This window comes from Elephantulus edwardii, unplaced genomic scaffold, assembly GCF_000299155.1.
Source record: "Elephantulus edwardii isolate Elephantulus edwardi_28Jun2011 unplaced genomic scaffold, EleEdw1.0 scaffold00004, whole genome shotgun sequence".
Lineage (NCBI taxonomy): Eukaryota > Metazoa > Chordata > Mammalia > Macroscelidea > Macroscelididae > Elephantulus > Elephantulus edwardii.
The window spans coordinates 1,076,786-1,104,360 of record NW_006399754.1 but is presented as its reverse complement, the minus strand read 5'-3'; the positions used below and the strand labels follow the sequence as shown (position 1 = coordinate 1,104,360).

At 37.6% G+C, this 27,575-nt stretch overlaps 2 protein-coding genes across 2 annotated transcripts in view; one reads left to right on the top strand and one right to left on the bottom strand.

The window, feature by feature from the left end:
- RB1 (retinoblastoma 1) overlaps positions 1-27,575 on the bottom strand; it is a 121,945-nt gene that overhangs the window by 16,699 nt on the left and 77,671 nt on the right. The window contains exon 18 of the mRNA XM_006879496.1: positions 490-567. Within this exon, the coding sequence (XP_006879558.1) occupies positions 490-567 (78 nt within the window). The remainder of the gene's footprint in view (positions 1-489; positions 568-27,575) is intronic.
- Positions 20,401-21,458, top strand: LPAR6 (lysophosphatidic acid receptor 6). The gene has a single exon (XM_006879495.1). It carries the CDS (start codon positions 20,414-20,416, stop codon positions 21,446-21,448), a length of 1,035 nt encoding a protein of 344 aa, XP_006879557.1. The 5' UTR covers positions 20,401-20,413; the 3' UTR covers positions 21,449-21,458.

Below are 27,575 nucleotides of genomic sequence, written 5' to 3'. Positions count from 1 at the left end.
CCTCCACCACCACTACCTCCACCTCTACCTCCACCACCACCATTTTCGTCTCCTCCCTGTAATAGCTCCTGCTGCCCTTCAGACTTTGAAAACTGCAGATTTTGAAAAAGTTTCCTGCTTTCCTGGCATAGAGGCTTCTGGATTCATGCCATTTCTGGCTCTTGGGACACTCTGCTATCTCCTCCTTCCTCTTCTGTTTCTGTTAAAATACTCATCAGCTTTTAAGCCCTATGTAAATTACCATCTTTAGCATGAAAACTGCCCTCATCGCTCCAGTCCTGACTGATTTCAGTATCATTCTGCATCCTTTTATGAGACACCCTTATGTATTTTATCTTCTATATTTTTGAAAGCAAGAACAAGGTCTTAGGAAAAAGTAAACTGTCCTCAGGTTTTACAAAATTGCTAGTTACAAAATCTATTTGTAAGTTGAATGTCTAATAGCACATGTACTTACGTGTCTGCTGTGCCTTGAGTATTCTGGCTGACAGTACAAGTAGACTCATGAAGATTAGCTGCAGCTTCTCGTGCCTTTGACTGTTTAATGAGGTCAAATAAAGGTGAGTCCTATAGAAACAAAATATTATAACCTTAGTAAGTATGGCTTTATTATGCACATATTAAAATAATATTGTCTGACATAATGAAAACGATTCATTTTAGTCACAGTTGAGTTTGGGAAGTAAGTTGGAGTAGGAGCCTTTTCTCCACTCTGAAAATAATGACTGCTAATTTTTGTACCATGCAAAAACAAGACTAGCAAAGTGTATAACCTTAAAATTCTTATATTAGAAAACAAGGCAGAAGTTAGAATAAAATACAGAAAACACCCAAAGAGGGCAGTAATACAAATAAGGTAACGGGAGTAGAGTTTAATGAAACTAAGAACATAGATAAAATACATAGTTTGGTTGACAAAACTAGAAATTAGTTCTCTGAAATAAGAAAGTTAAATAAACCTCCAGTTACATTATCAAGAAACAAAGAAGGAAAATATTAATAATAGGGTTAACAAGAAAGGGAAGTGAGGGAGAATGGAGCAAAAATTACTAAATAGATAAGTTGAGTAAAGGAAAGGCAATGTCGAATAAGCGTTTGATTAGAAAAGAAAAACAGTCATTTTATGTAAATAAATAGGAAATCTATAACAACTGGAAAATTCTCATAAAATTACAAATTTTTCCTTTTAGAAATATGACTATTTACTTAAAGAATTTGAATTGGTTAACTAAAAATCTCTTTACAAAGAAAACACTAGTCATGAAACCACTAATTCTGGTGGCCTAGTGCTAAGAAGTTGCACTGCAATTCCAACGGCATGTGGTTCAAATCCACCAGCTGCTCCACAGAGGAAGGTGGGCAATCTCCTAGTACGCAATTTATTGCCTCTGAAAACCTGCTGTAGGGTCAGCTATAAGTTGTACTTGAGTGGATGGCAAGAATAGGAAGAAGTCATGAAACAGCTGTATATAAATTGCTGCCTGGTAAACTAATTTGCTCCATAAACTCTTATCCAAGTCATACTAGAGTATTCAGGAGTGGAAAGGAAGAATATGCCTACACTACAAAAGACCTCTTCAGGCATCTCTTAGTACCACCATGACATCTGTGATTAAAGTTAATGAAACTTAATTCCAACATGACTACGAGTGGTCCAGATCCCTGAGGAATGCAAAGCACCATGACCAGTTAAGATGTATGCTGAGGGAAAAGGAACACAGGGTTGATGGTAGCAGCTAAATATCAGCTTGGACTATGTAACCAGTTTGGAAAAAAAAGAATTGTTTTAGTTCTTCACTAATTTACTTTATGTGTTACTGTATGGATATGTATGTATCAAATAATTTTGCTTTCTTCCCTCTCTTACTCCATTAATTATAAAAGATAAAAAAAGGCTAGCACATTTTCAGGAGTATGCATGTTAATTGTATCATGTCAGGTCCAAGTGTAATTATTTAATTGTTTTAATGTAGAGGTTATATAGGGTTTAAAGAGATGTGTACAGATGCCTAAATGACAAGGGGTGGATTGTGATGGTTAAGGTTATGTATCAACTTGGCTTTTGCTGTGGTGCTGGAGAAGAGTACTGAGAGTACCATGGACTGCTAGGAAAACAAACAGATTCGTCCTGGAAAGGGTTAAACTGCATGGCTCCTTGGAGGCAAGGATTCTGAGGCTCCATCTAACATACTTTGGACATGTTGTGAGGAGAGACTGGTCCTTGGAGAAGGACATCATGCTTGGTAGGGTGGAGGGACAGTGCAGGAGGGGAAGGCCCTCTATGAGGTGGATTGATTCAGTGACTGGGATAATCGGGATGGGAGTGTCAGAGACAGTGCGACTGGCACAGGACCGAGCAGAGTTTAGGGCTGTTGTGCATAGGGTCGCTATGAGTCGCAGGCGACTCGACGGCACATAACAACAACATCAACTTGGCTGAGCCATAACTGTCATTAGTTTTGTGATTTGACATGAGCAGTTAGTCACATAAGAGAGGCATTTTGTTGGGGGTGTAGTCTGCATCTGAATATACGAATGCTCTGGTAATGCAGGTTGGCTTTCAACGCCACATCCAAGTCATCATCCTCTGACTTCTGATCTTTGAGCGTGAGTCACAGTCGGCCATATGACCTACAGCTTTAAAGATCTGCCAGTTCTTACAAGCCCATGAAGAGGAATGACTATTTGGGGGCCATCAGTCCTTGCAATCACATAAGTCACAAGAAGCCTCCTCAAGATTTGGTCTCAACACATATGAGCCACTTACTAGAAGTGCATTTGTCTCTAAGTATTTATTGTTTCAAAAAAGAAAGACAATATTTCCCTAATAAACCCCACAACTGTGAGTAAAAACCCTCCAAAAACATTAAAACTTTTCTAAAAAGAAAGAAAATACTAATCTCACCTGGTTTTACCAATGAATCATATCAAACCTTAAAGGAACAAATAATCTTCATCTTATTATATAAGACTAGTATAATTCAAAAGACTATTATCAAAAACCAAAAATTCTTACCACTGGTCAATAGGCAACATCATGATCGATGGAGAAAAGAGTAAAATTATCAATGATTTCATCTTACTTGGATCCATAATCAATGCTTGGGGTACAAGCAGTCGAGAAATCAAAAGACATGTTGCATTGGGAATATGTGTTGTCAAAGATCTCTCCAAAGAGCTAATAAGCAATGATGTCGATTTAAAGACTAAGAAGCACCTGATCCAGGCCATGATCTTTCCAATTACTTTCTATGCATCTGAAATTTGGACAATGAATAAAGATGACAGTAGAAGAACCAATGCCTTTGAGTTGTGGTGTTGGAGAATACTGAATATCCTATGGACTACCAAAAGAACAAACAGATATATTTGGAGAAAGTGCAGCCAGAGTGCCCCTTAGAGGCAAGGATGGTGAAGCTTCATCATCTCCCATTCTCTGGCATGCTGTTAGGAGGGGCCAGTCCTTGGAAAAGAATATGATGTTTGGAAAAATGGTGAGTCTGCACAGGAGGAGAAGACCCTCAATGAGATGGAATGACAGTGTCTGTAAAAATGGGCTCAAAGTTGATGAGGATGACACAGGATTGGATCCACTGTTTATAAGGTTGCTGTGAGTTATAGGCAACTGAACAACACTTAACAACAACAATAATCGGTGCAAATCCACATACATTCAGTAAGACTGGCCTAATTTCTCTTTTCTCTCAAAGAAAGGCATCTTAGGACCTTGAAACCTCACAAATACATGTAAGTAAGCCTGAGCCTTTAGCAGTCCTTAGGTATCAGGCTTATTCACTCTTCGGGCATGAGTTAAAAGCTCTATCTTCAGATGAGCACAATAGGACTATCCACAGTCTGTCTCTGTCTGTCTCTGTCTGTCTCTGTCTCTCTCTCTCACACACACACACACACACACACACACACACACACACACACACATTTTGTGTTGCTGTTATTATGTGCTGTCGAGTTGATTACAGCTCATAGAAACCTTATGAACAATGGCTCTGAACCAACTCCCCCCCCCGACACACCTGCCCCCATTGCAATAGTCACTGTGTCAATCCAACTCATCCAGGCTCTTCCTCTCCTATGTTGACCCTCTACCCTTCCAAGCATGATGTCCTTCTCCAAGAATTGATTCCTCCTGGCAACATGCCCAAAGTATGTGAGCTGAAGCTTTAAAAGTCTTGTCTCCCAGAAGCAAGCTGATGTCACCGTCTCTAGGCTAGATCAGTTTGTTCTCTTGGAAGTCCATATGCAATATTGTTTAATACTCTTTTCCACCACCACAACTCAAAGGCATCGATTCTTCTTCGGTCATATAGTTATCTTTATGTATCATCAAGTTAGAAATGACTCACAGCTGAGTCTCCACAGAGCTTTCAGGGGCTGTAAATCAGGAGGAGATTGCTCTTCTCTCACAAAGAATCTGGCAGATCTGAACCAAGTACCTTTAGGTTGGCAGCACAATTTCTTACCACTAAGCCACTAGAACTCCACATGTATGTGTGTGTGTACCTTTCCAGTGTGCTAAAGAGCAACAATGTCAGTCTAGAGACTAAAGTGTTCCTGATTCAGGCCACAGTCTTCAAAATTACTTACTATCCATCAGAAAGCTGGACAATGACTATGGGTGACAGAATAAACAATCCCTTTGAGTTGTGGTGCTGGATAAGAGCATTGAACATGGACACCCAAGAGAACAAACAGGTCTGTCCTGGAAAGGGTAAAACCAAGTTGCTCCTTGGAGGCAAGGATTTTGAAGGATTTTGAAGCTCTATCTCATTACTTTGGGCATGTTTCCAGGAGGACCAGTCATCATGCTTGGAAGAGTGGAGGGACAGAACAGGAGAGGGAGACCCTGGGTGAGATGCACTGATACAGTTACTGGGGTAATCGGAGTAGGTGCGTTGGAGGCAGTGAGACTAGCTCAAGATAGGCCAGGCTTCAGAGCTATTGTGCATAAAGTCGCTATGAGTCGCAGGTAACTGGACAGCACATAACAACAACACTACACACATATCCAGTATTTCCCCCCTAAGGATTAGGTGACATTTTACATCAAGATTCTTCGGGTTTCATGCAAGCATCACTTTTTATCATGACATCTCCCTAGACAGGATGCTGCTAGGTGGCATCGAGTCAGCCCTGACAAGGGGTGACTTCAAGCACCACGACCTGAGAAGCTGCCAATCAGGTGCAGACAGACAGGTACAATCTACAGGTTTATGAGAACAGACATGTTATAATGACGGGAAGAAGTGCAGTGCAGCGGCTGGGAGGCCAGACTCTGAGGCTCTCGGACTTTGCATGGCTTGCTTCACTTTTCTTCACGCCATAGATGATAACAGTAACTTAAAACACAGTGGGCTGAGAATGAAGTAAATGAATACATTTATTTTGTAAGATCAGCTCTTTCCACAGAATATTTTGTGTCATTGCATCAGTTCCGACTTGTCACCTATGTACAACAGAACAGAACAATGCCCAGCCAGTGGTGTCCTCACAGCTGTTGCTACGTCTGAGCTCACTGTTGCAGCCAAATCTCATTGAGAGTTTTCTCTCAATAAAGTATATCTTGCATTTATTCTGAGTCATTTGGTTTGGTTTTTTTTCTCCTTCTTACCATGGTAAGTACAAGAAAACATTTGCTATCTAAATAGTGTTGGGGAAGAAAATCCCCAACAGACCCAGTGTTTTTGAAAATAGGGTTTCCAAAAAATAATTCCTAACTCAAAATGAGTCAAGATCTCTAAACTGGGTCAGAGTTTATCTGATGTCTGGCATCCTTGCTCTGGAGGTAGCTCTAAGGGGGATGACAAAACTCATGCAATTAAAACCAAAATAGCAGCTTATCTGAGAGAGGTCAAAGTTAACTCCCACCAGAACTACTTCTAATGGCCACTGCAAGTGAGTTCAGTGAGGGTCTTCCTTCTTTCCAATAATAGTCATGATAGAACCTTGCTGAGAATAGTATTTGGAGAATTCACCATTAGTACTGTGGGAACGTCACTATTCCTAACCCAAACAAAATACCTCCCCTGAACTCAAAGAATGAATTAAAAAACAACGTTAAGTGACACAGAATGCCGACAATAATATTTGTGAAATGAGTAAAACTCCGTATCGTAGGAGGAATTAGTAAAGGAAAGGGAACTAAAAGTGTATGGGAAACAGACATTAAAAGAGGAACCAAAACTCAAACATTGCTGTGGAGTCCAAGCTGACTGTCCACTGGGTCTCAGAGGCTGCAGAAGCCTGTTCATCTTTCTTCCTTGGAGATGCTAGTGGACTCAAATGACCAGAGAGGTGAGGCCTTTGGGTTAGCCATGCAACTCCATACGGACTACACCAGATTTCCTTAAAGGAGGAAGAGAACACAGGAAAGTTCTCAGTGGGAAACTAACACGTCCGAAGAGGAGAAAAGCCAAGAATGTTTTTTGCAAATTTTGAAGGAGGAGAAGGTTATGACAACAGGAAAGTACAAGATTCATGTTCAGGGGTCAGGAACATGTTTGCCCTGACAAAGGTGGGGGAATCAAATTCATAACAATGCTGATGACTAAGACTTTTAAGAAGTAAAAAACCCCAACCAACCAAACAAAAAGAAGACCACGACATAGCCTATGATTAAATGATTATAATTCAGATCACTTTACTCAATTAATTCCTGCCTCTTAACCTAGAGAGAATGTAACTGGTAACCTTTATTCATTTAAAATAGTCTATGAACGCAAGTATTATAGCAAATTCAACCTATACATAGGGCCAGAGTTTTACATTAAAAATTGGTTAGTGACTGCAAACTATATTGTTTTCAGGAAAGTTAAACAAGCTTAGAAAATTAAGGCAAGACTGTTGAAAAATTGCATTAGTCTTGGGACTGTCACTTTAAATTTTAAGTGGACCTACAGTTTCCAGAAGAATTACATAATCCTCAATGTTTCCAGTTGTGCAACTGAACTAACCCTGACTCAGTAACAGGCTAATTGGCTGGGCTCACGTCCAGGCATCGCTCTTGTCGACATGCACATGTTACCATTTGTACACTGGTTTGGCTTTGGAAACCTGTGGCCAGTTCTTCCCAGAAGCTCTAAAGCCAGGACGTGCTGGATATGGTGCATTACAGTGGTGTCTACCACGTATGGCTGTTTTGGCTTTGGGTTTAGAATTTAGCCAACATTTTATGGTTTATAACTGTATATATGCACGTGTGTGGAAAAAAAAATTGGCTTATAATCCTGCAATGTAACTGGTTGGGCCATGTCTGTCCTACCATGTTTTATACACTTTTCAGGAAGTCATTTTACTATGCAAATAAAAAAAGTAAACCAAATTCCCTTGCTGTGAAATTGGCTCCGATTCCTGTTCTCCAGAAGGTTTCTTAGCTGACTCTGACCCAGTTTTGCCATTCCATCTTCCAACCACGACTACCATCTGCCTGGATGGAACCCTGAAAACACTGCCAGCTTGAGTCTTCTAAGTTGAATAGAAATTTCTGCATATTGTATTATTAGGATATAGACTTCTTAAAATAACATTATTGTAACAACTGCATTTCTTATCTTCTTAAGTTTCAAGACATCTCCCCTTCTTAAGGCCTGCTTTGAACTTTTTCCCAAAATTCTATTTACTGGAGTATTAACAACTTGGGCAAAAGTGAGGTTTGTCAGGACTGCATTGTGAAACTAAAAAAAATTTCTAAATCCTAACAGTTCAACTTTGGAAGAAGACTCTTGTCCAAACATTTGGGCTAAATTTAACATCTATGATGATTCATTTTTAACTTGACCTCAGAGCCACTAGGCCAAAATTTAGCATTAGCCAGTGAGCATCCTACACTACCAGCGAGTAAAAGATCTTCTGTCATCATTCTTTTTACACGTTTGATTTTGATACCTGTGATGATGAAGAGATAACTGTCTCTACCACATACTTCATAATCTTATTTTATTTTCCTCATAACTAAAATTCTGTCTTTATGATTCTTTAAATAAATTTACTAGTATTAGCTAATAATTACTAAGTACTGCATGCCAAGTTCTATGCTAAATGTTTTACATAAACACTTTTATCCAATCCTCATTGCAACTTTGTAAAGCACATAATATACTACTTTAGAGAAAGAAACTAAGGTACAGAAGTTAAGAAAACATTCTCATTTTATATGGCTAAAACATGGTACATGAGACATTGAAACAGAAGTCCATCTGTTTCTAGAACTTGTGCTGTTTGGGTACCACACCAAAACCCACAGCCACCGTCATCAGGTTGGTTCTATCTCACAGAGCCCCTTTAGGACTGATCCCATACGTCAAGTCTGTACTCTTTCCAGAAGTGGACTACCACAGCCTGGAACAGCTGGAAGGATGGAGTCTTTGACCTTTCAGTTGACAGTTGTGTGTTTACCCAGTGTGTCACCAGGATTCCGAGTTAGGTACAGCGCTAGAGGTAAGTCATGCACATCTGCTTGTTTTCTCTTTCCGTTTTGCTCTGTCGTGTTTACCCTCCTCCACATGATTTATCATTCACTTGTACACGCATTCAAGAAATATAGACTCTGACAGGCCTCAGAGAAGCTCGGAAAAATACACCACAACTACAGTGACTACCACAGAGGAGTGTTGCTCAAATTAAGTGAAATAACCTATACAGTTTGGTTCAAGGGGTGATGCATAATAAATTCTCAATAATTCTGACCTCCAAAAGTTTATGCATACATTTCTTGAATTCCAGGCATGGCACTAAGCATTTTACTTATATTAGTTCATTCTCACAACTAACACTAGAAGAGTCTATTTTCTTAATTTTTTTTTTTTTTATGTCATGTTACAAGCAAAGAGAGGGCACTCCAGTGGCTAAGTAACAAGGCAGGTAGTTTGAATCCACTAGCTAATCCACAGGAGAAAGATGGGCAATCTCTTTCTATGCAATTTACAGCTGTGAAAGCCCTTGAAGAAGGGTGGATTTAACAGTAAGTGCCCAAAGTTACAGCTATAAGAAGTGGGTGCTGGATTTGCCCTCCAGGAGTATGACTCCAGAGCCAGTTTTGCACCTTCATAGTTTAAAGAAGGATACAGATAAATGGAAAATGAGACCACCGAGTAGAAATGCTGCAATAAAGTGTGGATAGAGGGCCATGGAATTCAAGAGAACAGAAAACACTGATTAGGTGTATTCAGGAAGGCTTCCTGGAAGGGGCTAGGCCTGAGCTGAAGAGTAAAAGTGATTTTAAGTGAAAAGTGGAAGAATAAACAGCTCAGAAGCAAGAAAAAGAATTTAGTAAGGACACAGGGAAAGTTCACACAGCTCCCTCAAAAAGTAAGAAAAGGATACTTGCTCATCAAGTTGTTTTGAGATGATCTTCTACATGATACTCAGTATATGAGTCCTCAAAATAAAAATTACTAGTTACATAAAGGTAAAAAATGATAGATTGCCTAGCTAGGAAGTCCTTGAAGGATAGTAAGTGGCTAACACGATTCAAATGTTCTCAAATAAAATTTCAGAGCCTCAGAAAAGGCTGAAAAAAATTCCATGCACTCACTAAAATTTCTAGAATATTTTGTAATGTAGCCATCAAAGCCACTGACACAAAGTCATCTCCAACTTAGAGTGCCTCTCCATTGCTGTAAGGGAAGGGTAGAGTCTGCCCATCTTTCTCCCATGAAGCGGTTGATGGATTTGAACCACTACTTAGCAGCTCAACATCTAACATCATGCAACCAGGGCTCTTTCATGGGTTAAATAAAATACAGTGAAGCACCAACAAGACAGGGAATAAATTACCTGCTTCCTGACTAATGTTAACTAAGAACTCTGGTAGGAAGCTCTGGTAGCCTAACGGTAAGGAACTGAAGTGTTAACCTAAAGGCATGAAGTTTGAATCCATCAGCTGTTTGATCAGCTGTGAGTCCAAAATCACCCCAATAATCACTGTTCAATAATTTATATAGTCAAATCATTACATAGACCCTCCGATATTGTATCAGGTTATCCTATTCGGTATATGTTGAAGTGATAGCATGTCACTGCTGAGATTAGGTTATTAAGGACTTCAGACCCTCATTGTCAGTTTTTCAGTTCTTCCTCCTCTGTGTGTGTGTGCGCGCGTGCGCGCGGTGTGGAGTGGAAGATGTTGCATGGTGACCAGCCCCATGATGAGGGCACATGGCCAGGAGCCAGAGAGAGCTCAATTTGGTGAATAAACCCAAAAACCTTCCTCCAACCCCAGTCAAGCCTAAAGATGATTCTGATCTCATTTTATGCAAGTTTGATGTTTTCTCATGAGAGAATCTGTCAAAACCACAAGGTAAACCAGATTCTTGGCTTTTGGAGCTGTATGTGGTGATAAATGCTGGCTGTTTAAAACTGCAATGTCTTGGATAATTTTTTAGATATAGCAATAGATAACTAATTCAGCAACTGATATTTTTTAAATGCAAAGAAAAGGCTACATGGGATACTTCATTTTTTACTATTGTACTCAGGATGGCATCATTTACATTAACTGTCAGCACAATAGCTCTGGCGCAGTCTCTCTGTGTATATACAACACTTGACTCTGATTTGCTACTTAATCTTATAAAAGAAGCCAGACTTACCAGTAGCAAGATTAGTGCAAAATCCCACAGAGTAAATAATATTAATAGGAAAAAGTAGAAAATAGAAATCTATTCTACACGCCACAGTTAATATCTAATATTTATTTTCTAAAGCAAGCTTAAAGTTCTCCAGAAAGGAGAGGTTTTACAGGCTCCTAAAGGAGATGAGTTACTAAGTAAGTAAGTGCAAGGTCTCCAGTGTAATTAGAAAATTTAACAGGAGGGGAAGTGGAGGACAGGAATTGCTATTGTTTTCTGGGTATTTTAAGGAATATTATTGGAGACATGTGACAGGAAATGTTTTTGTACTATCCTAGGCCAAATCATTGTAAGACAGTTGTGCCTTGCAAAAGGAAACTAGAATATAAAATGAAAAAAAAAAGCAGCAGGCCTTAATCTTCTGACAGTTTTTCTTCTTTTATGTCACTGGGCTTATAATGTTGATACTCCTCAGGGTCTTCCTCAGCATAGATGATGGCAGAGCATTAGTTATGTCTATGTTACTCTTAAATCGACCTTTTCAACTGAAACCACACTTTTCGGTTCCAAATGGATGTGTGAAGATTTCTACATGGATGTCCAGCAAATATCTCAAATATGAACATGTTCAAACTGAACGCAATTTTTTTAACTCCAGTAGACTTTCATTTCCCCTTTCCTCCTCTTATTCAACTGTTGTTACACAGTTTACTTCTTTATTAATTATGATAGAGTGTCAATGTTTTTGGTCTAAACAGGAAGCTACCTTTAAAAGGGCCTTTTATTGGTTTATATTTTCTCACGTGTTTTCCATTTAGAGTACTCTTTATTTCCTTTCTGTAGACCCAGAACTCCATCTATTTTCCTCCTACCTGAAGGCCACTAGCATCTCCTTTCGTGTAGGCTTTTGGTTAATTTTTTTAATCTTTTCTATGCCCGTAAAACACTTTACTTTAAAGATGCTGCTTGGCTGTCTTCATCAGTTTTATTATACTGAGTATTCTCTTATCTTGTGTTTATTCTTCTCTTCACAGTGTGTCTTTTATGTTGCTATTGAGGGCCATGGCATTGACTCGGACACTGATCCTATGTACAAGGATCCTGCTCCATCCTCACATGGGTGCTCGTGCCGACTGCTGCAGCCCCAGTGCCAACCCAGCTCACAGTCCTTTCATTATACTTTGTAGAGCTCTGCAACCTTGGAAAATCAGGCTCTTTTCATTGAAATGTTTTTGCCCATGTGAAAAATTAGTTGATCGTACTTCTGTGGGTCTATTTCTGGCCTCACTCTTGGATTCTACTGGTTTATGTGTCTGCTCATCTATAAGGGAGCTCTGGGAACTCATCTGTCAAAACCAAACCCACTGATTGCAGATAGATCAAGCATGACTCATAGCAACCCTCTGTGAGTTTCTGTAAATAAATCTTTATGGGAGGAAACTGCACATCTTTCTTGTAGGGTTTTAACCACTGACCTTTAGGTTAGCACGTTAGAAACCAAACCACCAGAGCTATATTGCTATTGTTGTTGTTAGGTGTCACTGAGTTGAGTATAACTCATAGCGACCCTATGAACAACAGACCTGTCCTATCCTCATTGTTCCTGACATCCTCATTGTCTTCTTCCTCTCTTTCACCATCCCTCCAACTTTCCAAACATTATATCCCTTTCCAAGAAACAGCCCCTTCTAGCAACATATCCAAAGAATGAGAGACGAAGCTGTTCCATTCTTGCATCCAAAGAGCACTCTGGATACACCTTTTTCTATGACACACTTCTTTATTCTTTTGGAAGTCCATCAGGTATTCAGTATTCTTCTCCAACACCACAACTCAAGGGCATCAATTCTTCTGTCATCTTTATTCCTTTTTCATCTTTCATCAGCACAGCAAGTGACTGCAAAGACGATGTGACTGCAAAGACGATGTGACTGCAAAGACGATAGCCTGAATCAGACAAATCTTAGTCTTCAAACTGACATCATTGCTCTTCAGTATTTTGGAAATGTCCCTGCCACTAAGGCCTTGGCCAAAGCAAGGTATCCTTATCTCCTGGCTGCTGGTACCAAGGATGTTGACTGTGGATCCAAGACAGTTGAAATAACTGACAGTTTCAAGCCTTTCTCCATCTATCACGATGCAGCCTATTTGCCCAGTGGTAAAGGTGTTTGTTATTTTGATGTTGAGATGTAATCCATATTGAAGACTGTGGTCTTCAGGTGCTCTTCACTTTCAGCAAGCAAGGTTATGTCATCACGAAGGTTGCTGATGAGTCTTCCTCCAATCCTGATGCCACATTCTTCTTCTTCTTCACAGAGTCCGGCTTCATGAATAATTTGCTCAGCGTACAGAGTAAATAGGCATGTAAAAAGGACATAAGCTTTTTGCACATCCTTCCTGGTTTTAAACCATACAGTTTGACCTTATGATTTTTGGACAATAGTCCCTTGGCCCAGGTATAGATTTCATATTGAGCACAACTGGCCAGCTACTTTCACTGGGGATTATAATTCTTTCTCAAATGTCTGGTAAAATTCTCCAGTTAAAGTACCTGGTCAGTTGATTACCTTCTTGGCAGTATTAACACTAACATTAGAATAATTAATTTTTGTTTCATTTTTTCACTAGTTATAGATTATTTTGGTTGGGTTTGGGTACAACCCCAAATTAAACTGGCACATTTCTCCTATTGGGTAAAAATCTATTAAAGTTGTTTGTCTTATTTCCTGTGAGTTCCCTTAGCGGCTGTAGGAATTGAAAAATAATCCAAAATGTCATTCTTCGTACTAGTGATTTGTCTTTTTCCTTTAATTTTTGTCAGTCTCGCTAGAAGTTTATTAGTTTTATTGATCTTTCCCCCTCTCAAGCATTACTGATTTCCTATTTTATTGACTTCTACTCTTATCTTTATTATTTCCTTCCTTCTGTTTCCTTTAGGGTTGTTTTGCTTTTGTGTAATTTCTTGAGGTTAGAATTTACTTGTTTCAGACTTTTCCTCAATTCTAATGTGGGGAACAAAATATTATACATTTTCTTCCAACACTGTTCTCACTTCACCTTTTTTAAAATTTTGAGGTGCTACATTTCTGTTTTTATTTATTTCTATGGGGTTCCCCCCTCACTTCCTCTCAAACTTCCTCATTGACCTATGAATTATTTAGGAGTGTATTACTTAATTTCTATGCATTAAGAGATAATCAGTTGCCTCTTACTAATTTCAAGGTTGATTCCATTATGGTCACAAAACACACTCTGTATAATTTTCTTTAACTGGCTAGGTAGGTTTTGTTCAACAGCACAGATAGAGTCTTGTCTTGGTGAATGTTTCAAAACATGTATTCCACTGTTGTGGGTGCAGTATTTAACATAAGTTAATTAAATAATGTTAGTTGATTATGTAATCTACATTTTCTAGATCTTTGCTGATTTTTTCCCCAGGAGCAAGCTAATAGTTTTATCAGTTGTTCTTATTTTTGTGGAAGTGTTAAATATAGTATTAAAGTTCACAACTATAATTGTGGACTTATCTATTGCTCCTTCCAGAATTACAGGGTTGTTTTTTTATTCCGAGGGTTTAAAAAAATTTTTTTTATTGCTCTTATTATTTAGAAGGCCTACAAATGTTCCCTTTGACAAGGACCCACTGTTCCCATGTACGATGCAAAAAGTGGAAGCTAATGAATGCTTATTGAAATTAACTAAAAAGTCCCTGCATTTTTGATAATAAGTTATGCTGGGAAAAGCCTAATTTACTATGACAGGAACTTTTTCTAATTATTTGAGAAAAGCAAAGAATTCCATCATAATTTGAGAACTTACTGCTTCAAAAAACTTCTATTTTGATAAAGTCTCTAAGTGACTGTAACAATGGGCTTAAGCTTCAATCTGTTGTACACAGGGTCATTATACATCAGAACCAATTCAACAAAACCTAACAAGAAGCATGAGAAAACCAAAACCCAAGCTCTTCTTTACTTAACACTCGCTTAAGTAAAGATCCAAGGTTCCTAATTTTCTTTCTATAAGACAGAAAGGCTAGAAGATACTTGTTACAGTAGAAAGCCCTTTCCCATAGTCAAGAAACAGCCATTCTGGTTTTACTGTGTGACTGGTCACCTTGTGCAATCCATCTCATACGCCGCCCCCCCCCCCACCTGCCCCATGATGCCTTAAGAGTCCTTTCTGGACTCTGTTGTCTTAAATCCACCTCCATGAAGTACAAACACCTATTGTTTCTCTTTTTAAAAACTATTTGTTGGTCTGTTTTTAAATCTTAGTTGAATTGCATGGATACGTCTTAAAAGCAAGACTAAGGACTGTAGAAGTTCAGAAAGGAAGTGATGAGACTCCAGTGAAGGGGCTTGATAAAGTTTTAAGAGGTGGAGCCGAGAGGGAATCCCGGTACATAAAAAAGATGAACCACACACACAAAAAAAAGTTAAAAAAAAAAGAGGGACCAGGCTAGCGAAGACAGAGACAAAAACGCTCACACGAGAGTCAATCTCCGACCAATAACACGTCCCTGCTCTATACTAATTTCCTTTTGCCCTCTTTGCCTAATGCTGCTTGACCATCATCCCCACTTATACCATCATTCATCACCTTGAGGATTTCCTTCTAACTCTCACCAATCCTAAAGGTTATCCAAACCTTTGCCCTTGGATAGCGGGCTCCTGTACTAACAAAAACTAGCACAGTATTAAGTGTTTGCAGTAACGGCAGAAGATAACTCACTTTTAAATTATATCAATAGCTCCATAATAACATGAAATCTGTCTAGAATTTAATAAATTTTTCTCTTATGCTGAAAGACTTTAGAAATAGGGGTAAAAAAGGAAACTATGTGATGGCAATGACAGAACTTTGTATATTTATTAACTTCATGATATATAAATTATACATCAATAAAACAATTTTTTTAAAAACTGTATTTCACCAACATCAGTTACAAATGCTCACTTCTCAAACTGGAAAAGTTTGTTTCTTTCTTAACCTAAATAAAAATTTACCTTAATGGGCTTAAAAATAAAATCTAATAGAGAAAAATGTGTCTTTTTTCCCTAAGTGAAACCAGAGCTGGAAAACAACCTCGAAAGTTTAAATCTCATCATGGCAAACACCTGCTGCATCCCAAATAAATAGAAATCCAAAATAAAAGAGAGGATTTTCAAATATTACTGTTCCATACTTTCTACTGAATTTGTATTTCATATGCTTTCTCATCTACTTCTCTGTATATTCCATATTCTAAAAAAATTTTTTTGAGTGCAACGCCAATGATGACCATCAAAATTTTTAAGAGATAGTAACTTTAACATTTAAATGAATGAACTTTTGACCAATTGAAGAGTAAAAGAGCGTGGCATCTTATTTGGGTTTCAGAAAAAAAACATTCTTTAAAAGAATACTATTGAAATATAAAAGCTTTATGGGGGATGAAATTTATCCTTTACACAATTCTTCTCCAATTATGACGATCTTGGTTTACATATGTATTTCTTGTACATATTTCTTGCAGGAACTAGTTGGTCTCAAAATTAGAAATTCTTAAACATAAAGAATGAAAAGTGATTCTTCAATGTATCATACCTATGTTGGGGGTGGTGGTGGAATTCAACCTGGTAGCTTAAGTATTCAAGGCATTCAGAGAATCAGAATCAAATATAGAAACAGGAAAAGCTGTTTGGTCAGCCTTATGCCCTCATTTTACATCCAAGGAACCAGAATCCTCGAAAGATCAAATTCCTTTACTTCCCTGTCTGATGCTCAACCCTTTCATGGTTCTCTACTCCAAAACAAAGCTTATGGATTTACAGATTGCTGTCTTCATACACAACTCATGATTTCAACCAGAAGGAACTGTGCTAATAACTGTTTAGATTCCTTCTAGACTATCCATAGAGAAAAACTTTAAAAACAACATTATTAGGCCACCAGAGCTCCCTCTACAAACATCAGTCATTTTGAAGTCAGCTCTTTTTTAACCATTTTTTGTCATTCTTACATGAGAATTTGATAAAAACAATGAACCCAGACCCTGAGGAAACAAAGTTCACAAGAGAGGTTTCAGAAGCTTAAGGTCCCCCAGGCAGAGACACTTCTGGATTGGACTATCAAATTTATCCAGCATTAAAAGAGATTATCCCATCTAATCAGCTAGAATAACCCAGCAATGAATAGAAGTTTCCCCAGAAGCACAAATTAACAGTTGGTGAGGTTTATACATTAAAGGACAAGAGACAGTAAATGATAAATATTTTTGCCATTAAAAGAAGTAAGTCTGCCATGATAACTTAAAGATTCACAATTTCTGAGATAAAGCAAAGCTTTTCCCTTGATAACAGGCCTGTTTTCTACCATTCAGTGAAAAGTAGATAGCTTGCTATGTTTTCCTTCGTTTTTGCCTGGTGTCAAAGGCAGCAGTTTCCCTTAGCCTAGATTTTTGTAACACTATTATTCACATGCTGCCCCTCCCCACCTTTCTCCTTCCTGCTGAGCTCTTGGCTCTTACTCATTTTGGATATTTTTTTTTAATTTTATTGTGATTTGGGTAAAAGTTTACAGAGAAAATTATTTCTTTACTAATGTGTTAACGAGTTTGTTTTAAGAATAGAGCTCAACACTTACTCTTTTTCTATTTTAAGAATGTTTTTGCTGTTTACAAACATTTGTTACATTTGAAATAAATAATTTTAGATAAATGAATAAAATCCTTAGACTAATTTTTCCATATTTCTTATATTTCAGTTTCTTTACCTGTACTACACAGATATCCCTTCCAAACTTTTAAAAACTGAGGTATTATGTATAACAAAATATTAAAACTTAGATATCTAATTCCATTAGTTTTAATGAGCATTACATTATGTTCATTTAAAAAAGGTATAACCTGCTTTAAATTCTGTTTGAAAGCAAGAGATAGTCTATACTCTTAGTATAGTACCTAAGATTATAGATCTTTCTAGACTAGAAAGTATAACTGTATAAATTAGTTTACTTATTCACGAGTTGTTCTGGGATGGCTGAGGGAGAAGGAAAGAGTACAGGATTAGAAACCATGAAGTAAGGAAGGTGTTACTCATATGGCTATGAGTGAGTTAGCCCATGAAAGTGGCTGTGAGACCAAAGAGGCATGATAAAAACAGGTATCACTGTGAAGGCCAGAGTAAATGGTATGGAAACAAGAGGAAGGGAAGGTGGTTGAGAAACTTACTTTACAAGGTGTTTGTCTAGAGTGGACGGATATGCAACAAAGGTTTATTCAATCATCCAACAAGTACTTAAACCAATTTTTCATTAGCATCACTTATTCATGGCATGAAGATGGAACCAAGTCAAAGCTGACCCTCCAGTGAGTTTACAAAGGCTGCAATCACACAGGAGATTACTCATCTTTCTCCCTTAAGAGATTGTTCTGATTCGCACCACCAGAAAGCTGTCACCTTCTGTTAGAAGTGCAACTCCCTACTGCCTATGACCCAAGAGCTCCCCAACTGGACACACAGTAAGTCAAACTCCCAGGCTCCTCAAAACCACAGCAGTTGTAGAAATTTACTGAAAAACTCAAGCAAGTTACCCCTGAGCTTTTACCTAGTTTCTTAAAGTAGCTTTATTTTGAAGTCATTGGGGTATATAACGAGATTTATTCTATTCTATACTAGTTCTCCAGGTTGTTATATCCCCCTAAAAATTCCATGTAAGATACAAATTGATTTCTGGACTTAACTTCCAGAAGGGTAAAAATGCTATCTTAAAAAAAGTTATGGCTTTGAATGATCTATTATGCTAAGTAATACCTATGGGGAACTTTGGTGGTCAATTCTTTGTGTTGCCAGGTAAGGCAGACAGTTCAAATGCACCAGCAGCAGTGAGGGAAAAAGATAGGTGATCTCTTCCTGTGCAATTTTACTCTGGAAGCTTGTTGGACAATGAGCTATAAGTCAGTTCCAACTTGATGGTAAAGAATAAGTAAGTGAATGTAATTAAATGAAGAATAAAATCTAATATTAATCCAAGCACCTATCAAAAATCCCTTCAGTTTTAATCTAGTAATGGTCAGGCACTGTGCTAAGAACTAGAAAAATAAATTTAAGGACTAAGCTAACAATAGCAAAAAAACCTTACTTCAATAAACACTAAATCAAACATCTAAATTAGCTAAGTAATTTATGAAAAATAAACTGCTCTATAACTACTTAAATTTTCTTAATTGATACCTTAAAAATTTTACCAAAAAGTAAACTAAATTTAAAACTAAAATAGTAAAACACAACTAGATTTAGCCCTTTCTGAAAAAGTATTATTTAAAATAAAATATTGTCTTAGAGGTTGTGGTGTATTTATAAACTTTATTTTCAGCCAAGTATAGACCTTTTAGCAATCCAAAACAGATTTCAATTACTTAAGAGTGGGCGACTACCTATGTTTAAAAAGATATAACTTCATTTTATGCCTAAATTTATGGGGGAAGTAAGATTAATTAATAACTGCCAAAAAAATTCCTTGAATTATTCTTAGGTGGAGGTTAATTTAAAAATTGAAAGAATTCTAAAATATTAATTTCACAGGAAAAGGAGAGACTGTAAGAAAATTTGCTTTTTAAACTACAGAGGCCCAGAATTACAACTACAATCATACAAGTTAAATGAAATTCATTCTCAGTAGCATAAATTAAGATAAACAAGGCAAGAATAGAACTTCTAGTACTTCAGTCAACTCTTTTTTTTATATATCTAATGGTTAAATCTCTCTCCTTTACAGTCATGAACTCATATTAATTAACTACATGAAAATTTTTTTTTAAAAAAAAGTATATCTCAAACACAAAAGCAACTGATGAATAGGTTTAAAATGGCTTTTAAAAATTAAGAACCCATTACAACAGAAACAAGTCTCCCTGAGAGGTGGCCAGTATCCCAGAAGCATTTCAAAATAAAAAAGTTTTTCCTCAGCAGACAGCTCAGCTGAAAAGTGACCGACCTTTTGCCTACCAGCCAGCTAGGTATGTTCCTGGCAGGCACACTATCAGATTAAAGGAACTGCAAATAAACTGGGCTGAAACCATTCTTTGTGCAAGCCCTGCCTCTTCTTCCTGTGATGTCACATTACAAATCTCGCAAGCCTTTTCTTTTTCACTTCAGAGAAAGCCCATCACACAATACATCTGGCAACCAAGGAAAAGGCCTCGGTTCAGCAAGCGTGAACACGTTGAGGAATTCATCTCGGAAAGCTTAAAAGACACTTCTGTTTACTCCCATCTGGGATCCACCACTGGAACAGCAAATAAGAAAACTTCACTTCGAGGAACAAGAAGTAAAGGAGAGCATTAAACGTTGGGAATGTTTAAGTCTCTGAAACTTTGCACTGGAAAGCAAAGTAAGACTGATAACTTCATCTTAAACATTCAAGAACTTAAAGCAACTTTCCTTTTGGAATAATCCCCCTGACGACGGAAATGCAATTTTACAATGCAACTTGCTTTACTGCCATCTCGGAATAAAGCTTTCCTTTAATGCTGGGTTGGCTTTCTTGACTGCTTTTTTCCAAAGTTGCTCATCAGTTAACCCAGCTCTGGATTCAAGGATTCTCTGGGGATTAGAAGATGAGAGTGTTTTCCCACTGAAGAACTTCGTGGAAACCTTACTGCAACTAATCTGATGTTTCTTTTGGCGATTTCATTGAAAAAGGAAATATTTATAAAGCCACCCAAAGAGCCAAAGAATTTGCAAATGAGTCACAGGTTATAAAGTGGTCATAAAGTCTGAATGCCAAAGAAGACTGCAGCTGAGGCCGGGAGTTCAGCCCTGTGAACTGGAAGTGCTTTTATAATGGTAAGCATTAACAGCTCCAACTGCTCCTATGATGACTCCTTTAAGTATACTTTGTATGGATGCATGTTTAGTATGGTGTTTGTGCTGGGATTATTATCCAATTGCGTGGCCATATACATTTTCATCTGCACGCTCAAGGTTCGAAATGAAACCACAACTTACATGATTAACTTGGCCATGTCAGACTTGCTCTTTGTTTTCACGTTACCTTTCAGGATTTTTTACTTCACAACCCAGAATTGGCCCTTTGGAGATACACTGTGTAAGATTTCAGTGATGCTGTTTTATACCAACATGTATGGAAGTATTCTGTTCTTAACCTGTATTAGTGTGGATCGGTTTCTGGCAATCCTCTATCCCTTTAAGTCAAAGACTCTCAGGACCAAACAAAATGCGAAAATTGTTTGCATTATTGTGTGGTTAACTGTGTTGGGAGGAAGTGCTCCTGCAGTTTTTTTCCAGTCTACTCATTCTCAGCCAAACAATACCTCAGAAACCTGCTTTGAAAAATTTCCAGAAGACACATGGAAAACGTATCTCTCAAGGATTGTCATTTTCATTGAAATAGTGGGATTTTTTATTCCTCTGGTTTTAAATGTAACCTGTTCAAGTTTGGTGCTAAGAACTTTAAATAAGCCTGTTACTCTAAGTCGAAGCCAAATAAACAAAACTAAGATCTTGAGGATGATTTTTGTACATTTGGTCATCTTCTGTTTCTGTTTTGTGCCCTACAATATCAACCTTATTCTGTATTCTCTGATGCGGACACAAACGTTTGTTAACTGCTCTGTGGTGGCAGCAGTGAGGACAATGTACCCTATCACTCTGTGCATTGCTGTTACAAACTGCTGTTTTGACCCTATCATTTACTACTTTACATCAGACACAATTCAGAACTCAATAAAAATGAAAAACTGGTCTGTCAGGAGAAGCGACTCCAGGTTCTCCGAAGCTCCAGGCACAGAGAACTTTGTGCAGCACCAAATACAGACCTTCAAAACAACGATCTTGGACAGTGACTCCACGGTATAAGCTGCTTGAAGTATAAGCTGCTTGAAAGACCAGTACTGAGACTTCAGTCAAGCCACCCACAAGCCACTTCAACTGTGAATGTGTTCTCTTGGACTGTTTTTCCACTTCCAAAAGAAGATGAAAACATGGACATATTAAAGTTTCTAGTGTATGAAAAGTTATATTCTGTGTGTTAGGTATTAAAATATTATTTCTTTCTGTGTATACTCCATTTTATCTTTCTGAGCCATTTTGACTTGTGCCTTCCTCTCCATTAAAAAAAAATCCCTAAGTTGTTTAAAATTGAAAAGTGACTATGATTTCAATCATCTTGTAACCATCTGTATTGTCTATTAGTTTCTTAGTATACTGGATGATTTGCATATAATAGATGTCCCAATTTAAATATTTAACATATTTATTCAACATACATCTAATTTCTATTTACATTTGAATTAAAACTACAAATGATGTGTCTGATTATACTATATATGAAAATGGAGAGTAATTTTGAAACAAATTTTTTAAGTATTTTGCTGAAAATATCATTTTCTATAGGATGAGGACATGCTAACACTGAGGCTCAGGGCCCTTCCTCTCATATTTAGGGGGTTTGCCTTAGTGGGCAATTTCTAAGATGCAGATGCTAAAAAAACCATAAATTAAAAATGCAGATGCTATCTAGTTATATAATGCAACTTAAAACTGGGAAAAATGTATAATGACAGTTTCAAAAGGATTCATGCTATAAAAAATTTAAAAAGAAAAAAAAACTAATGTACTTTTGCTCTTTTGCTAAGAAGAGAAAAGAATAAAACATTTCTAAAGATACATTTTTAAATATAAATTTAAGTCATAACAAAGGACTTGGATCCTAAGTATTTTAATTCAGAGAAACGGCAAGAAACAGTAATGAGTGGCTTTTTTTAAAGTTAGTAACAAGAGTGATAGTATTTAGTGCTTAGAAAGTGGCATAGATGGATAGCTAAAATACTTCCCTTTCCTGATAAGTCTGAGGCAGTGACTACCTGAAATACACTGTTGTTGTTTGTTGTTATGTGCTGTCGAGTCGTTTGCGACTCATAGCGACCCTAAGTACAACAGCCCTAAACCCTGCTCTATCCTGTGCCAATCACATGGCCTCTGACACACCCATCCTGATTACCCCAGTCACTGAATCAATCCACCTCATAGAGGGTCTTCCCCTCCTGCGCTGTCCCTCTACCCTACCAAGCATGATGTCCCTCTCCAAGGACCTGTCTCTCCTTACAACATGTCCAAAGTATGTCAGATGAAGCCCCAGAATCCTTGCCTCCAAGGAGTAGCCTGGTTTAACCCTCTCTAGGATGGATCTGTTTGTTTTCTTGGCAGTCCATGGAACATTCAATACTCTTCTCCAGCACCACAGCTCAAAGGCGTCAATTCTCCTATCCTCCCTAGTTATTGTCCAACTCTCTGATGCATAACAAGTGATTGCAAAGACCATGGCTTGTATCAGGTGCACCTTAGTCTCCAGAGAGACACCGTTGTTATTGTAAAATTATGACATCTCAAAATAAATTTTTAAAATTTTCCTTATCTAACTTCACTTCTCTGAAGTTACATAAAAAGCTGCAAAATGAAATAACTTGATGTAACCACACTTCCGTTTCCTAAAAAAAGCGAGAATTCAAATATGAATACAAATAACTACCCTAAAATTTCACCTTCCAACATGTCTTAAAAAATTTTTTTAAATCTGACAAATCAACTAAGAATGTTTTCTGTTTCAGAAAAGGGACATGAAATTTGGTGGTTCTGCACTGTGCCAAAAAACTCTGGTGCACGGGTGTCCACAGAGGGTTGGAATGATAATCCCAAAGTTGCTCCTGTCTGGTGGGTGGAATCTTCCAGCTCCTCATTGGGGTGTGCGCCATTGGAAATCAATGGAAGGTCCCTACGAGTCAGAATCCAGTGCTGGCAGGGAGTGAGGACAGCACTCTGTCCTATTTAGCATTCAGTATCTGACTTACATTGTCTTAATCTTTCAAGTCCTAAATGCAAGTTTGGACAAACATGCTTCTGGTTTAAATTTGAATTTTGCTTTCTCTTGAGCTTTTGCTATCCCTGAGTTTTTCTGTCATTTAAAAAAATTAGTTATTTACTCGGAGTTTTCTTTAAGGAATTTTGAGTTCTTTATTTTTTAAAAGGCAAATATAAAGTAAAGTAAATCCTTTTAAGCAGTAAAGTAGATCCTTTTAAGCTCACACACTAGTAAACAGTCCTTTATAGCTCAACAAAAATGTATATACTGTAAATATGTTTTTTCAGTTCATTCTGAAGCCCCTTTGAGATCACAATATATATGTATATACATGTGTATATATATATGTATACACACACACACACACACCCCCCTACATATATTTATTTATTTAGTATCCTTAGACTTTTTCTTTTCCTTTAAATTGACAAGCAACTAACAACTTACTGATCTAGAAGAAAGGAGCAGAAATGTGTAAACTTTCTTCCTTTGAGATTGATCAGAACTTTCCTGGATTTAAAGGAGGTGTCAAACTAAAGACATTGTCAAAACATAAAAGTTACTTAAAAATACAAACAAAATAGTTACATAGTTGAGACATAGTTATCCCTACTGAAATGACTGGAGTGTTTGGTTGCCCCCCTGATAACAGGAAGATAAAGGAGTTGAAAGGTTTTCAAGATCCTTCCAAGCAATACATAACAAGCAATAAATACTAGCTTTCTCATTTAGAATTTTAAGTCCTGGGTAAATATTACTAACATGGACAATAAAAAAAATATCAGAACAAAATTGAAAAGTTGTTTTCTACTGTTAAGTGTTGTAATTTGAAGAGATCTATTGCAGAGGTTTTCTCTTTATTCAGAAAACCTACAATAATATTCCATCTTAAGAACTCATTTTCATGACCTTACCAAGCATTTTCTTCAACAAAACTGTGCCCTTTACACAGGTAATTTAACTAACCTTCCATCCCAAATAACTCTTGAAAGGAGTAAAGTAAGACAAGAATGATTTTCAGGTATGAGAAACAGCTTTCTAGAAACACTTAGGTGGTTAATTGTTGAAATACTAACCAAAAAGACCTAACCAGGTATGTCTTGAAAGAAAGATAGGATGATACGTTTCTAGACAGCCCAGTACATTCTGAACATAAACACAAATGGCCATGTGCTATAAATTGCTCACTGGCAACTAATGACAAAACCAACATCCCAGAGATTGATTCTAAACTCAGCAATTATCTTTTCTAATAAAAACAATCAAGTAACTAGTTTACCTAAAAATACTTAAAAATATCCATGTTCTATTTAATACATCCATAGAAAAGGAATAAAAGCTACTGTTTCATCACACAATTATTACCTGATGTTAATATTCTAAATTAAAAATACTGAATGCAAATTTGAGGTAGAAAATCTAACTATAGATACTAGGTTTTTAAAGAGATTAGCCCTTCAGTTGAAGAATATAAGAGAGAAAATGAAACGTCAGCATATCCCAACCAGACACTTGATTTATGAATGTGGCTACCCTGAGTGTGCAGCCACTGCTATTTGGTTCTGTAATCTTAACTCCGTGTGTGGTAACTGTGCTAACCCATAACTTATCGTTCCTACAAGTACCCACCAGCTCCCAACAGCTAAATTATTTTGTGGTGCCTCCGTGCCAATCTCTCCCCAGATGTCACAAGTGAGTGAGAATGTGACTGGATGCTCTTAGTTAGACTGTAACTAAATTTTGAAATAGAGCCAATTTTATAAACAGTGTTAAGGCTTGTCTTAAATCTTAAGATAAGCTGTGCATTTAAAAATTTCATTTGGACTGGCCTGGCAATGGAATTGCCATGAGTTCCAAGAAATATGCTCTAATTTTAAAAGGACTACTGAATAAACTGAAGGGCAAAAAGCATTTACATTGACAAGAGTATTTGACAGTCAACAATTTTAGCGACATTTTCAAAAGATGATGCGTGCATACTCCTTCATCTTCCCCTTGATGCTTGTTCCTCATTTTCCTCTTTTCACTGTGTAACACGCCACCAGAGCTCCCTGTTCCCCAACTCCTAAGAGTTTTAAGAATGTATAAACAATCTCAGTGATACAAGGTAACTCAGAGCACAATAGTAAAAATAGAAGAAAGTAACTCAAAGAAAGCTTTCTCTATGCTTACTCTCTTAATAAGAATCCTTCAGTAATCTAGCTAAAGGGTAAAAATTCTCTGCTTCATTACTGGAAAGCAGCCCTTAAAACCAGAAATCAAGAAACAAGATCCCAGAGGTTGGAAAAGCCCATGAATAATCATTCTTATTAAATTCAGAATTTGCTCTACTCATAATTCAAATACTACAAATTATTTTTAATAAATAAATATTTTCATAAGAATGAAGTGGGAGGCATAGCACTCCCTGATCTCAAAACCTACTCCACAGCTGTAATGAGCGAAACAGCATGGCATTGGTACAATGACTGACACTTAGACCAATGGAATAGAATCAAGGACCCAGAAATCAGTGAATCTATGTACAGTCTGCTCACTATAATCAAATGACTAGGAAACAAAACTTATCCAATGGAAAAATGAAAACGTCTTTAACAAATGGTGCTGGCAAAACAGGACATCTGCGTGCAGAAAACTGAAACAGAACCCACATCTCACGTCACCCACATCTGATGGTGGATCAGAGACATGAGGTAAAACATAAGGATCATAAGAGACAAAATGGGATCAAATTTAGAAGCCCAATCCTGTGGCATAAACAGGCTTGCAAATATAGCCAGAAATGCATAACCAAGAGAGGATGAAATAGAAAAATGGGGCCTTCTAAAACTTAAGTCCCTGTATGCATTAAAGACTTTTTCCAACAAGGTGAAAAGACAACCTACAGACCAGGAAAAAACATTTGGCAATGGCACTTCAGATGGGGGTCTAATAAAAAAAAGTTTATAGGCTCCTACAGGGCCTCTACAAAAAAAGACTTATAACCTAATAGCAAAGTAGACAAAAGACAGACTCTACACAAAAGAAGACATTTGGATTGCCAACAGACACATGAAGAAACATTTAAAAATCACTGCCAATTGGAGAGATGCAAATCAAAATCACAATGAGATACCATCTCACCCCAGTAGCAGTAGCAAAGTTTAACAAGATATCAAGCAATCAATCTTGGAGAGGATGAGGAGAGACTGGAACTCGCATGCACAGCTAGAGAGATTGTAAAATGGCACTCTGGAAAGAGAATCTATGCCTTGGAATTGTAGTGCTGGAGAAAAGAGTATAGATGGAGAAGAGATTGAGGCTGTTAACAATTATCGCTTGCTTGGCTCCACAATCAATACTCTTGGCACCAGCAATCAGGAAATCAAAAGTTGAACTGCACTAGGAAATCTGCTGTCAGAGACCTCTCCAGAGTACTGAGAAGCAATGATGTCACTCTAGAGACTAAGGTGTGCCTGATTCAGGCCATGGTCTCTACAATTACTTGCTATGCATTGGAGAGCTGAACAATGACTAAGGATTATTGAAGAAGAATCAATGCCTTCAAGTTGTGGTGCCGGAGAAGAGTCTTGAACATACCATGGATCACCAAGAAAACAATTAGGTCTGACTTAGAGAGGGCAAAACCAAGTTTCTCCCTGGAGGCTAGGATTTGTAGCTCAGTCTCACATAGTTTGGGCACATGGCCAGGAGGGACCAGTCTTTGGAGAAGGACATCATGCTCAGAAGGATGGAGGGACAATGCAGGAGAAGATGACCCTAATTTGATACCAGAATCAGTGAGACTGGCTCAGGACAGGCAGGCTTCAGAGCTGCTGTACTTAGGGTCTAGATAACACATAATATCAACACCACCACTGCTGTTATTAAATATGACTGGCATGGTGGGGAAGAGGAGAAATAGGAAAAGAGTGGGCAGATAATAAACACTGCATTGGAACAAATGAGGGGAAGAACTATCTGAAGGAATATATGATTAGGCACTATATGTATGGCAACAAGCTGGAACAAGAGGTGCATCATGAAGTGGACTCGGGGAGGGAGGAAAACGTGCAACAATGAATGAATGAAAACCCAGCCTTTCTGTAAACTTGTAGTAAAATCACAGTTTAAAAACTAGAACTG